The 14,646-nt window shown below is 36.8% G+C and overlaps 1 protein-coding gene and 1 long non-coding RNA gene across 2 annotated transcripts; one reads left to right on the top strand and one right to left on the bottom strand.

The window, feature by feature from the left end:
- The first annotated feature begins 2,113 nt into the window (after positions 1–2,113).
- On the top strand, positions 2,114–2,434 carry LOC138900445 (uncharacterized mitochondrial protein AtMg00810-like). Its single transcript, XM_070187189.1, has one exon. The coding sequence runs from the start codon at positions 2,114–2,116 to the stop codon at positions 2,432–2,434; it is 321 nt and encodes a 106-aa protein (XP_070043290.1).
- A 6,518-nt stretch (positions 2,435–8,952) lies between these two features.
- On the bottom strand, positions 8,953–10,977 carry LOC104101632 (uncharacterized). Its single transcript, XR_687519.2, has 2 exons — positions 10,852–10,977; positions 8,953–10,111 (listed from the first exon to the last, which is right to left on the bottom strand). It is a non-coding gene; the product is annotated as an uncharacterized lncRNA (long non-coding RNA).
- Positions 10,978–14,646: the final 3,669 nt, after the last annotated feature.

Below are 14,646 nucleotides of genomic sequence, written 5' to 3'. Positions count from 1 at the left end.
AAAATTGTCGGTACCAGAATTGTTCCTTTTAACAATAAATATGCTATCATTGAAGTATATCATGTAGATGGGCTAAACTACAATCTGGTAAGCATCAGTCAACTATGCGATTCTGGATATGAAGTGAAATTCAAGAAAACTGGGTGTGTTAATGAAGACGAATAAGGTAAAATCATCCTTCCAGGAAAGAGGTATGGAAATGTCTACATTTTAGATTGCATTGATAATATGGAAAGTCATATCTGTCTAGCATCAATCATTGATGGTCCTTGGCTTTGGCACAAAAAGCTTGGTCATGCCACCATGCATTTGATTGAAAAACTATCCAAGCATGAATTAGTCATTGGTCTTCCTAAGCTCAACTGCTCTAGAAATCATGTATGTGATGCCAGACAGCTTGGTAAGCAAACTAGAAACTCTTTCAAACCCAAGGATATTGTTTCCACATCCAAACCTCTTCAGCTATTGCATATGGATTTGTTTGGACCTACTAGAACTGCAAGTATTGGAGAGAAAATGCATGTTTTTATTATTGTTGATGACTACTCACGTTTTATATGGGTAATATTTCTAACTCACAAAGATGAAGCTCTAAAGAAATTTGAGACCTTCTGTAAAAAGATATAAAGAGAAAAGGGGTACCTCATCTCAACTATTCAGAGTGATCATGGAGGAGAATTTGAAAGCAGGTTAGTTGAGGAATTCTGTAATGACCAAGGATACACTCATAATTTCTCAGCACCAAGGTCACCACAGCAAAATGGAGTGGTTGAACGTAAAAATAGAACCTTGCAGGATATGGCTAGAACCATGATACTGGAGCACTCCCTACCAAACTACTTATGGGCAGAAGCAGTCAGTACAGCATGTCATATTCTTAACAGGTACCTATTCTAAAGAAGACTTCATATGAGTTGTGGAACGGTAATAGACCTAACATTAGATACTTTTATCCATTTGGAAGCAAATGTTTTATCCACAATAATGGTAAGGATAATCTTGGTAAGTTTGATCCAAGAAGTGATGAAGGTATATTATTCGGTTACTCTAATAATAGTAGATCCTTTAGAATTTATAATAAGTGTACTCTATGTGTAGAGGAATTAGTTCATGTTATCTTTGATGATAATAACTCTAAGGCTGAGAAACAAGTTCTTGCAAGTAATGAAGAGATCAGTCAAAATCAATCCAAGATTAGTGAATAGATCAACCCAAAAGAATCTGCTGACAGCGGAAATGAAATCCTACAGTAGACTAATGAACATATCAGCGAGCATGCTAAATCTCAAACTGAGTCGACTATCAACATACTGAAGTAGTACCAAATGAATGGAGAAGCGAACCTGAATATCCTCAGAAGTTTATCATAGGAAATCCAACTTATGGAATAAAAACAAAAGGAGATCTAAAGAAAAAGGCTAACATTACACTCATATCTCAAATAGAACCAAAGAAAGTTGATGAAGCTTTGAAAGAATCAAATTGGGCACAAGCAATGAAAGAAGAACTTGATCAGTTCGACAAAAATCAAGTTTGGACATTGGTACCCAATCCAGTAAACACAGCAATCATAGGAACCAAATGGGTATTCAGAAACAAGCTGAATGAAGAAGGCAAAGTTTTCCGAAACAAAGCAAGGCTAGTCGCTCAGGGCTACTCTCAACAGGAAGGAGTCGACTATGATGAAACTTTGCTCCAGTGGCTCGGTTAGAATCAATTCGTATCTTGCTCGCATATGCTTCCTTTAAAGGTTTTAAATTATTTCAAATGGATGTTAAAAGTGCATTTTTAAATGATTTATTGATAAGGAAGTCTATGTTAAACTACCTCCTGGATTTGAGAATTCACAATTTCCTTACCATGATTTAAGTTGGCTAAGGCTCTCTATGGGATAAAACAAGCACCTCGAGCTTGGTATGAAAGACTAAGCTCATTTTTGGTTAGTCATGGCTTCTCAAGACGTAAGATTGATACTACCCTCTTTATCAAAAGGTCATCTTCGGGTGATCTCATTATTCAAATTTATGTTGATAATATTATATTTGGAAGTGTTAATCCTGCTCTATGCAAGGAATTCTCACATCTCATGCAAAGTTAGTTCGAAATGAGCACAATGGGAGAATTGACTTTCTTTCTTGGACTGCAAATTCATCAATCAGATGAAGGTATCTTTATATGTCAAACAAAGTACATGAAGGAGCTGATAAAAAAAGTTAGAATGAGCAATGTAAAGGCACTTGGAACTCCCATGAGTCCAGCTACATCACTTGACAAGGATGGGGAAGGAAAATCAGTGGATGAATCAAAATATTGTGAAATGATTGGATCCCTACTTTACTTAACTGTTAGTTGTCCTAACATAATATTTAGTGTCTGCAGACATGCTAGGTTCCAAGCAGCTTCCAAGGAGTCTCACCTAACAGCAATGAAATAAATTATTAGATATCTCATTAGGACTACCTCACATGATTTATAGTATACACGCCTTAATAATTTTAACCTTGAATGTTTTTTGAGATACAAATATTGCAAGTGATAAAGATTATAGGAAAAGCACAAGTGGAACTTGTCAACTACTTAGAAATTCGCTCATCTCCTGGAACAGTAAGAAGAAAGGATCAGTTGCATTATCTACAACTGAGGCTGAATACATTATCATCGTACAATGTTGTGCTCAACTACTTTAGATGACTTACCAACTAAGTGACTATGATCTATCTTTTAAGCCTATTAAAATTTTCTGTGATAATTCTGGTGCTATCTATCTATCAAAAAATCAAGTGCATCATTCTAGGGGGAAACATATAGATATCAAGCATCATTTTATTAGAGACCATGTTCTTAAAGGTGACATTGAATTATCATTTGTTAGTACTGAAAATCAATTAGCTGACATTTTCACTAAGCTCCTTCTAGAGGACACATTTCAAAACCTTAGGGATTTACTTGACATTATTACTTTTCCAAATTAAGGCTTTAAAATTTCAGTTCTTTTCAAAGATTGCTTGTTTTAATATTTTTGGCAAAAAATCCTTTTGTACCGTGTATCTCATTATTACTGCTTGTTGAATTAATTAAGTGCCTCCATTTGTATACCTTCCTTCCACCTTTTTTGGTAAATTGAGAAGGAAACTGAATTAATCAGTCTTGTCGGTTCCCTTTCACTACACCCATCAGTCACGGCGTCCCGCCTTTTCATGCCTTTCTTCATCTTTATAAGTCCTCATATTCCTTGAGGTCTCACTTTGTAATCTACTCCCTAACTCCTAAATGTCTAAGGCTTCGAAAAACCCTTCTGCCTCCACTCGCAAAAGCACCTGGTCCAAAGGGAGAACCCCATCTCAATCATCAGAACCAGTTACCATTAGCTCTCACCACTCTAAGAGTTTCTCATATTCTTAAGAAAACCTCTTCGATGATTCTCGAACCGAAAAGGCCCTAGGAAATTTCCCCATGGAAGGAGTAGAAGCTTTCACCCAAAATAAAGTGAAGACAGACTTGGACAATGCTCTAGAGTCAGAGTTGAACTACCGGGATTCACCCAATAGAGACAAGTTCATCACTTGCAAGGGAAAATCAATTGCTCATGGAATAATCATCAATCTGGAAGAGATGGAAGCCCTTAATTGTAAGGTAAAAGATTTCTTCAGTTTACAAGAATGGGAGAATTTGTTTGTTCTAACCCCCTCCAAAGGTCTATGAAGATCTTGTTCGTGTGTTTTATTCTAATCTTCGTTCCCAAAAATTTGATAAAATTGAGTCACTCATGGTGGGTCAACGTATCATTCTAGACTGTTCTACCGTTGATTCTCTGTTTAAGTGTAAAAGTCCCGGTTACTCTGCTTTGTTTAAGAATTCTTGGCCTGAAGATTTTGAAGTGTCGTTTGAACAAGCCAAGCAATGTCTTGTTGATTCCTTGTCTGATCCTCTACCAAAACAATTAGGACCTAGTGACAACAATTTTGAAACCCGTATTTTTGCCCACATTGTTTCCACCACCATTTTTCCCATAATTGGATCCTACACTACTTTATCTCAAAGAGACACCTTTTTAGTCTATTACCATCTCACCAAGCACAAAGTAAAGTTGTCCTCCTGGGTAATCAATTTTATGATTGAATATGCTTAAGATCCATCGAGTCTCCCTTATAGAATGGTTATCACTCACCTCCTCGAAGCCTTCAATATCCCTCTTTCAATTTATCCCTATGTGTCTGTCTCCAAGTGTTATAACAATAGAGCATTTGTTAGCGGTTATATTGTTGTGGATGGTACTTGGATAAAGAAGCAAGAAATTGAAGCCAAAGTGATTCCCTCCTGCTCCAAGTTAAAGGTTGATACTTCTCATGCTGCTGTCAACAATCTAGAATTGGTTGCAAAGATAGTTGCACTTGATGACAAGTTGACTACCATCAAAGAGCTACTCTTGACCACTCAGTCCTCAGTTGGCGATATTTACGAAGTTGCCAAGGAAACAGGTTGTGACGTGTCCAAGATGAGAGTCATGGTTCTAAAAACTGTAGAAAAGGCAGTAAAAGCTTTTAAGGAAGTGTAGGATCATGTTGATGGAATCTCAGTCACAATGAATGCAAGCTTTGATCATCTCAAAGAAGCTATCTACAATACCATTGCCTATTTTCTTCGTCGATGACCTGTGTTGGCTGCTTAGACATTTTTTTTGTTGATGTTCTGGATATTTTATTTTTGCTTTCATGCTTTTGAATACTATCTGGATGACTGTAATTAAACTTACTATATGCTAATCTTATCTGCTAGTAGTTAAATTGCATAGCTCTCTTTTTGATTGATGCCAAAGGGGGAGAATAAGGTACCACTAACTTGCAGGAAATTAGTGTCAACTGCTAGGAAGGATCAGTTGAATGACTGACCAAGAGTCGACTAATGGGAAACAGAATAAGGGGGAGCCAACTTAAAATACCTGACAGCAAGTTGAGGGGGAGCCGACTAAAGGCTAGATAAACAGGGAAGTAAAATGAATTAAGTTATTTTGTCATCATCAAAAAGGAGAGTATTAGATATATATTTTAATGATGGAAAATAACTTACTTCTATTTGCAGGAAAACAATACCAAAGAAGGAAGTCAGAAGAAATGGAAGAGTACCAATGACGGTGAAGTCAAGATTTCATTGAAGATCTAGAAACAAGAGTCAAGGAATCGATTATGCAAGTCAAGATTCCAGTGAAGATCTAGAATCAAGGAATCAACTATGATGTGATTGCAAGCTTTATGGAAAACAAATATTTGGATACAGCTATTTACGGAAGGCTCATCAAAATCTGGAAGATTTACGCAGAATAATCAATCACATACATCACAGACAATATTCAAACACAACGACTCACAGAGGAAAGAAAATCACGAAAGCAACGGATCAGTAAAGGAAGTTCTGTCTTATTCTTGGAAGAAACCAATCTTGATTGATTCTGAGGATCAATTCCCTTGGGTTGCCCACCATCTATGGATCTGTCATGCCTAGAAGATTGGAGTTCAAATCATATATATACAACAAGAGATGCAAAGAAAGGAGATACTTTGATCAAACCACTATCAATCTTTTTGTTCTACTCCAAACAAGCATTGTAGTCTACTCTAGATTTACTATGTAACTAGGGAGAGAAGAAAGAGAGAGAAATCACTGGTGAGGCATTGTATTGAGAAGCAAAGAAAGAACTATTATAGTGACGAAGTTGTTGGCATATAACAACACCAACATACTTGTATCAAGAAACTTCAAATACTTGAAAGAAAACACACTTGCAACCCAAGGGGACTGGATGTAAGATTAAATTTGAATCTGAACCAATATAAACATCTGGTATCATTTATTTTCCGCTATTTACTTTCCTGTATTTTTTTAATATCTCTCGCATCAAGAATCTAGTCGACTAGAAAAAAAATTAGTCAACTACCCTCCAAAAGAAAAGAAAAATTACAAATTCACTCCCCCTCCTGCACTTTTAAAGCGATACCTATTATTCATTAGGTCGTTTCTGATTGGCCCATTAAATTTTAGCCAATTCGAAGCCCGTCGCATGAATTCATGAAGATGACACGGACATTTGCACACGAAAAATCAAAAAACATCCTGAATTCCTATTTTTAAGGCCCTAAAATGCCAAAAATTGAGGAACTGTCCTAGCAAAGCGATGTCTATTATTTATTAGGTCGTTTTTTTATGGGTTCACAAAATTTTAGGCGATTCGGAGCCTGTCGCCCAAATTAATGAAGATGTCGTGGACATTAGCACACGAAAAATTAGAAATTATTCGGAATTCATGTTTTATAGCCCTTATAGGCCAAAAAATGAGGAATAGTCATGTCGAAGTGATGACTATTATACATTAGGTCATTTCTGATGGCCCCACAAATTTTTAAGTGATTCGTAACCTGTGGCCCGAATTCATAAAGATGGCGTGGATATTTGCACACATAAAAGGGAACTTTACATAACTATCACAATTTAAAAGAAATATAACAAATTCGTAGTATGAAATCCAATATTACAGTTGTGGCGGAAAAATATTTATATTTGTAGCACACAGTTCCATTAAAATAGAAATATTAATTATTAATCTCTAAACATAAGCAATTTGAATGGAAAGTCAATAATTCTTTGTACAAAAATCATGCCTCTTTTCTCTTTATCTATTAGTTTTCCTTCTTTTTCTTCATCTTCTTAATTTTATTTTCTACCGAAGCCAATATATTTTCTAAATTTGTTCCATTCGTTTTCTTTTTAATTATCTTTCTTAAGTTTTTCGCTTCCTTCTTTCTTTCTTTCTTTACATAAAGATCTTACTTCGATAATAATATACGTTAACATATATATAAAACGTATATAAAATAATATATATTGAATTAACACATACAAAATATACATAAAAAATACATCTTCAATTAAGATGACACTTAGACATGTGAAATATCTTAAATTTAATTAAGATGGCATATAAATATACAAAAAATATATATATAAAAGATACATCCTGAATTAAAATGGCACTTGACATATAAAATATATTTGAAATATATATACATTAAAAATACATCTTAAAATAGAATGGCACTTCACAAATAAATATACAAAAATTATATACATAAAAATACATTTTAAATTAAAGTGATACTTGATATACAAAGTATAAAAGATGTATAAATCAATACATCTTGAATTTAGGTGGCATTCACATATGCATCAGATTTTAAAAAATGGAGTAAAGAAGATGAATGTTGGGCTTAATTTTTGTAATATGCTAATAATAAAAAAAAAGGCGCTCTTTATGAAATAAACAATAAATGATATTTTTTTTTAAATAATAGTTAAAAAATGATCAAGTGTGTAAAAAACTCCACGGAAAATCGGCTGTCGAAGCCCCTCGTCTTTTGCAACTCAAAGATTGTGAATACAATGATCATATAGGATTCAATTTCTATAGCTTGTCCGATGGCCGTTTTTACTCTTTTAAGCTACCTAATCATATTTTGAGCAAATACCCTAAAGTAGCTTAAGGAGCGGCATATTGTTTTTCCACTTCTAACAGTTGGTTGATTGTTATAGTTGGACCTAATCATAATTCAGACATGTTTCTTTTCGATTCTATTTCAGAAATCGATGTCAAACTTCCTTCATTAATGACAGTAGTCTCATCCTTCTCATAATTAATTGAGCATGATTATTATGTCTCATCTATGGTCCTTTGCATTCAAGTATTTTCAATCTCAGATAATCTAACCAAAAATCTCATAGTGGCTGCAATGTTTTTTAAGTCAGGATGACGTCTTTGATTTCTACAAGAGAATTGGTGACAAAACCAACCACGTAGTCGCAAGGTTGATTATTGTGAGGTGAAGTTATATCATATTCAGGCTTATGATAGTGAGGTTGTAAAATATGTATATTTGGCTAAGTCAATCACGAAAGAGCTGCTTATAATTTGGGACTGGACAGATCCACGGTATGAAGATGATTAAGACTATCGTACTACTAAATTAACAATCCAACGTATGAAAGTATCTATAAAACAAGTAAACAGTTTGAAGCCGTTACATGTTTGGGCGATCAAGCAATATTTGTATAAAAAAAATAGCACTTCCTTCTCAATTTCTGCAAGAAGTGGCAACGAATGCCAAGCAAATTGCATCTATTTTACCCTGAATGCGCTCGATACTCTTGACCAGAAATCTCTAATCCTTAATCGTCAATCAGGTATTTACTGTATGCAAGAAGGAAGGATCAAACGACCTTTCCCTAATCCACCAATCTGGTTTCAACCACGACTTAGCAATTAAAAATTGGCACTTCCCTGGACCTCGCGCATAGCGGGAGCTTAGTGCACCGGGCTGCCCCTCTAATTCTTGGTACAATTAGGATGGAACTAATCACGCCCTACTATGTCTTATAAAAATGAGTAAGCGGTTGCTGCAAAAATAATCCAGTTCAAGAGTCCGGAGTCGAATCTCACAGAGAACCAACCTATTTGCTATAACTTTTCAGTATCACTAATGATAAGCTTAGACAACTTTTAGAGTTTATGACTTGATTTATGAATTAACTAAAATTACTTAACTAAGAAACCAAAAAAACAATAAAAACTATCAACTAGCAAGAATGAGTTTGAATCAAGGATAAAAAGGTCTAGGGTTTATGATTTCCCCAATTGTCGGATTAATTCCTGACACGCTAGCTATCATCTCGCTGCACCGCTCTCTAAAGATGATGAGTTCTTGTTTATCGCAATTATCTCTCTATCAATTACAATAATTTACTAGAAGTATTCTCTCGAATTACTCTACCTGACAATTCGTACAACTCATAAAGATCATGTCAAAGCTTTGTTATCTCTAATCCCGCTTTTAAATCCAAGTAATTAATCTCTTAACTTACTAGGAAGTGGCATTGCTCAATAACAATCTAATCAAGTATTCTCTCTCAAGCAACACAAGATAACTGATTAGAAGTATTTTCTACTACTTGTTCTGGGAACTATTCAATGTGACTTCGTCCTCAAATGGATAAACATCACTATCTTCATCATTGTTTAGTGCGAACTTCGATTCAGCACTAAATGGTATAGACTTCATGAAGTCTCTATCAGTTTTCATTGGATTCTTAACTATAGAGGCAATTACAGACCAAAGTTGTTTGAAGTTATCAATAATCACATCAAATTTCTGGTCAGTACTCAACTTCATAGATTTTTCTGGGGCGCTCACCGTAGAGTAGTTTTCCAATTTAGTCTCAACTGGCTGCTTCACATCGCCTCCTTGGTTGGACAATTTAAACTTATTCTTCATGTATTTGGTCAGGGTATTTGCATAAAACAAATGACACCTTGACCACCTCTATGTCTGTTGCATCTCTAAGCACATAAGGACACCCACATTGATAGTGACTCCCTTCATAAGGGCATAGGTCAACAACACACGTGTGCGCCACACAGTACTGATATGCTTGCATGGTAAGATTCTGTTACAGATTAAGTTCAGATAAACTCTAGCCTTCTGGTTCAAATACTTGTACGATAGCACTTGGTGTCGACTCCGACCCTTTCGCTTCCACTTAGCCTACTTGTTTCCATCACATAGAACTTCTCTGATTCTAGCATAGTCACGCTTCTTTTCCCAACTGAAGGCATCATCTGGGTTGTAGAGTCCTAAAAATGCATTGAAGGTCTTCGGAGTTATGTGAATGTCAATCCCTCTCACTTTTGATACTCTGCTCTCCCAATTTACCCAATTGGCATATAATTCTTGAACCATTGTGATGTTGGCATCACCTACTAGCTTAAACAATGGACCCCACTAACTGATCTTTATTAAATCCTTCCAAATCCTCTTGTAGCTCTTCTTTAATTTTTCTTCAACTACAGGTCTTTCTGCCAAGTACTTCTTCCTCTTAACCATTTCGAAAATATTTGTTGCCTCATCATTAACAAACTGTGGTGGCGCAGGAACCTTCTGTTTCTTTGTTTGCCGTTGTCCAACTGCCTCTTTCTCTGTAGACAGTTGATTCTTTTTCTTGAATTTAGGTGCAGCCCCAGAGGATGAAGGTTGTGATTTTGCCTTTGGTTTGGCTGCCATAATGTTACCTGTTAAGCAAGAAATATATAGTGCCAGCTGCATAAGAAAATTATAAGAAGTAAAATCAAGGTGAGCACACAAAGGTGTTGCAGCATTCTGTATAATCTACGAACATGCCAGAGTGGCGTCGTAGCATTACAAATCGATCAAGTACTTTTAGTACTCAAACTTCACTCAACCTCAAACGAGTTAACAATACATGCACATTAGTGGAAAGCCAACAAAATCTTAAAAGAGCTTTACCCAGTCCAATTAACAAATAACAACCTCTAAAAGATGGCTTGCTACTTAGACTTCGCGAAAACTACCATTTCGTTGTTGAGGCAAATTATCAAACAATTGGTGTTCTTAACTCACAACTTGCACATTATGCAATTAATGGAGAGTACTGCCCTCCCAAAGTGATGAGAATTGTCCTCGACAATTATGCAACACCATTCAACTTCAATCCCAAGTTAAACTATATATATATATGCATCGAGCCACTTAGCACAAATAAAGCATAACTCCTCTTCTTCTTCTATTTCTATCTTAGGGCTAGAAAATATTACACCAAACTATCAACATGGAGTGGTTGAATGGGGGTAGAAGAATATGGGCTAGGGCTCGACCAATAACGGTGAACCCTAGAATTTTAGGGGTGATAGGGTAGTTGTGCGGCAGCGGGAAAGGGGAATAGAGTAGGGAGACAGAGAAAAGAGAAGAGAGGAGAGAGAAATAAAAGAGAAGAGGAGAGAGAGACACTTACCAGGTCTCCGAATGGTGGTGGGCACTAGTCGAAGCAGCAGCGGTGGGGGAGAGTATCGGGGAGAGAGGGGAGAGCATCGGGGAGAGAGAGGGGAGTATGCAACGAGGGGTTGGGTTCTTTTCTAATTATTGAGGAGTGGAATTAAGGAGAAGGGTTTATATGAGAGAAGGTTGCGTTTTTTTTTTAGTTTTAAAGAAAAAACATTTACTTACATGATATGTTATACCTGTGCTATAATCTGTTAACAAACTATTAAGGAAAACAAAACTTCGCCTTATCGTGTTATCCCTGTGCTATACTCTCTTAGCACACTGTTAAAGGAAGAACATTTTTCTTCTTGTTGTGCTATACTCTCTTAGCACAATGTTAAGGGAAGACCTTGTTGTGTTATCCTTGTGCTATATTCTCTTAGCACACTATTAAGCAGATTTTTTATTATTATTTTTTTTAACAGTTACAACAATTCGTGAAACTTTCAAGCTAATCCCTTCTAGGGTGACCTTATTTTCTCCATGTACTCTGCATTTGTGTATTAATCCCGCAAGACAAACTAAACTAAACAACTAAAATTAATTTACCTTAACATAAAACATGAAATAAAACACTAATAATGACTTAAAGTCGTGGGTTACCTCCCACGCAGCGCCTTATTTAACATCGTGTCACGACGCATGCTTTCAGGATTCCATTTCGCTCATATATTGGGGCTCTTTCAAGTACATCACATCTTTCTCTTTTTTTTCTTCAATCATTCCAAGGCAGTGTTTCAACCTTTGACCATTCACTTTAAACCTATTAGTTCCACCTTCGGACTGAATTTCTACAGCTCCACTTGGGAACACTTGCGCAACTCTAAATGTCCCCGGCCATCTAGATTTTAGCTTATCCGGAAATAATCTCAATCTCGAGTTGTATAACAACACCAAATCTCTGGTTTTGAAGTTCATATCTAGAATGTTCTTATCGTGCATCATCTTCATCCTTTCCCTATACAATCTTGTACTCTCGAATGCCTAGAACCAGAACCCTTTGAGTTCATGTTACTCTGTAACTCTACTTGTGCCCACAATTTCCGTATCCAAATTAAACTACCGCAATGCCCATAAGTCTTTATGCTTAAGCTTCAACGGAAGATGGTAGGCTTTCCCAAACACCAACCTGTATGGAGACATACCAATTGGAGTTTTAAATGTTGTGCGGTAAGCCCATAATGCATCATCTAACTTCCTTGTCCAATCAGTTCGAGTCACATTCTCTGTCTTGGTCAGGACACTTTTGATTTTCCTATTTGACACTTTCACTTGCCCGCTCGTTTGCAAGTGGTAAGGTGTGAAAACCTTATAGAGAACACCATATTTTTCTAGTAGCCTTGCAAAAGCTCTATTGCAGAAATGAGTTCCACCATCACTGATTATAGCTCTCGGAGTGCCAAATCGTGTGAAAATATTTTTCCTTAAAAATCATATTACTCCTTTTGCATTGTTTGTTGGGAGAGCCACAACTTTAACTCATTTGGAGACATAGTCAATTGGCACCAATATGTACTTCTTGCCATACGAGCTGATAAATAGTCCTATAAAATCAATTCCCTACATGTCAAATACTTCCACCTCTTGAATTGTAGTCATCGGCATCTCATGACGTCGAGATATGTTGTCGGTTCTTTAGCACTCATCACAAATTTTCACCCAGGAATGGGCATCCCTGAATAGAGTCGGCCAATACAAACCCGACTCCAGCACTTTCACAACTATCCTAATTCCTCCAGAGTGCCCACCATATGGTGAAGTGTGACAGGCCTGCAAAATAAAAGATTGATCTTTCTCGGGGATACACTTCTGGATCATGTTATCCACACAGATTTTAAAAGGTAGAGAGTCATCCCAATAATAAGACCGACAATCACGAAAGAACTTTTTTTTGGATCAAAGAGATTCATAAGGTACAATACCGCTTGCCAAATATTTAGCAATATCAGCATTCCAAGATGCCTCCTACATTGTCACCGCTAGTAATTGTTCATCCGGGAATGTCTCCATTATGTCTTCAATCTCTACTTTCTTTTCAGCTCCTTCCAACCTTGAAAGGGGGTCTGCCACTTGGTTCTCCATTCCTTTAGTATCGCAGATCTCCAAATCGAACTCTTGTAGCAAGAGGACCCAACGGCTCAAGCATGTCTTGGACTCCTTCTTCACTATCAGATACCTAAGTGCTACATGGTCAGTATAAATAATCACTTTTAAACCTATCAAATAAGACCTGAATTTTTTGAATGCAAACACCGCAGCCAACGTCTCTTTCTCAATCACGGTATAATTGAGTTGTGTACCGCTTAGCGTTCTGCTTGCATAGTAGATTGGATGCACAATTTTGTCCTTTCCCTGCCCCAAACCTACTCCTATAGCATAGTCACTCGCATCACACATGAGATCAAAAGGTTTCTCCCAATCGAGTGCAATAATGATTGGTGCAGTCACTAGTCTCTTCTTCAGCTCCTCAAATGCTAACCTGCAGTCATCAGAAAACACAAAGAGGTGATACTTTTCAAGTAGTTTACACAAGGGATTAGCAATTTTAGATAAATCCTTTATAAATCGCCTGTAGAAATCAGCTTGCCTAAGGAAACTTCTTACTTCCTTAACCGAGGTGGGTAGTGGCAACTTCTCTATCACGTCAACCTTAGCATGGTCGACCTCAATACCCTTATTTGACACTCAATGCCCCAAAACTATATCTTATTGTACCATAAAATGGCATTTCTCCCAATTTAGCACCATATTCGTCTCCATACACCTTTTCAACATTCTTTTCAAATTGTTAAGACAGTCATCGAATGAATTTCCCACTACTAAGAAATTTTCCATAAAGACTTCCATAATATATTCAACCATGTCAGTGAAAATGGCCAGCATACACCTTTGAAAAGTGGTTGGTATATTGCATAGGCCAAATGGTATTCTTCAAAAAGCAAAGATGCCATATGGATAAGTGAATGACATTTTCTCCCTATCCTCGGGGGCTATTTTGATCTAATTGTACCTCGAATATCCATCCAAAAAGCATAAGTGAGACCTCCCTGCCAGCCTATCCAACATTTGGTCAATGGACGACAGGGGAAAGTGGTCTTTCCGGGTGGCATTATTCAGTTTTCTGTAATCTATGTAAATTCTCCAACTCATGACCGTATGAGTAGATATCAACTCATTATTCTAATTTTGTACTACAGTCATGCCACCTTTCTTCGGAACATATTGGACAAGGCTTACCCAGACTATCTGATATAGGAAAAATGATACCTGCATCCAGCCACTTAATCACTTCCTTCTTCACCACTTACTTCATGTTCAGGTTCAACCTTCTTTGATGTTCCCTTGAAGGCTTGTGCCCCTCTTCCAAGAGAATCTTATGCATGCAAAAGGCCGGGTTCATGGTCCAACCAATAGCAGTCTTACATTTTTGTAACACCTGTAAGAGTTGTTCTACCTGCACAACTAACAAACAAGATAATATAATAATAAGTAAAGTAGAGTTAGGCTCTAAGAAGGCATACCTTAGGTGAGTTGGAAGCTGTTTCAGGTTCAACTGTGGTGGCTCCTCTATTGACGGCTTCGCAGGTGGTGTTTTTCTTTCTTCTAAGTGTAATGGATCAAACTGAGGTACCCTTTCCAGAAACCTTGACCTTCGAGATCCATAACCCACTCTGCCAACTCTTCACTATCCACTTATTTCTAATCATCAAACAAGATTCTAATGGGTCTCTGAGATGAAGAGTCTCATCCTCTTCTTGTAGTATCA

Source organism: Nicotiana tomentosiformis, chromosome 10, assembly GCF_000390325.3.
Source record: "Nicotiana tomentosiformis chromosome 10, ASM39032v3, whole genome shotgun sequence".
Taxonomy (NCBI): domain Eukaryota; kingdom Viridiplantae; phylum Streptophyta; class Magnoliopsida; order Solanales; family Solanaceae; genus Nicotiana; species Nicotiana tomentosiformis.
This window is presented reverse-complemented; position numbering and strand designations above follow the sequence as displayed.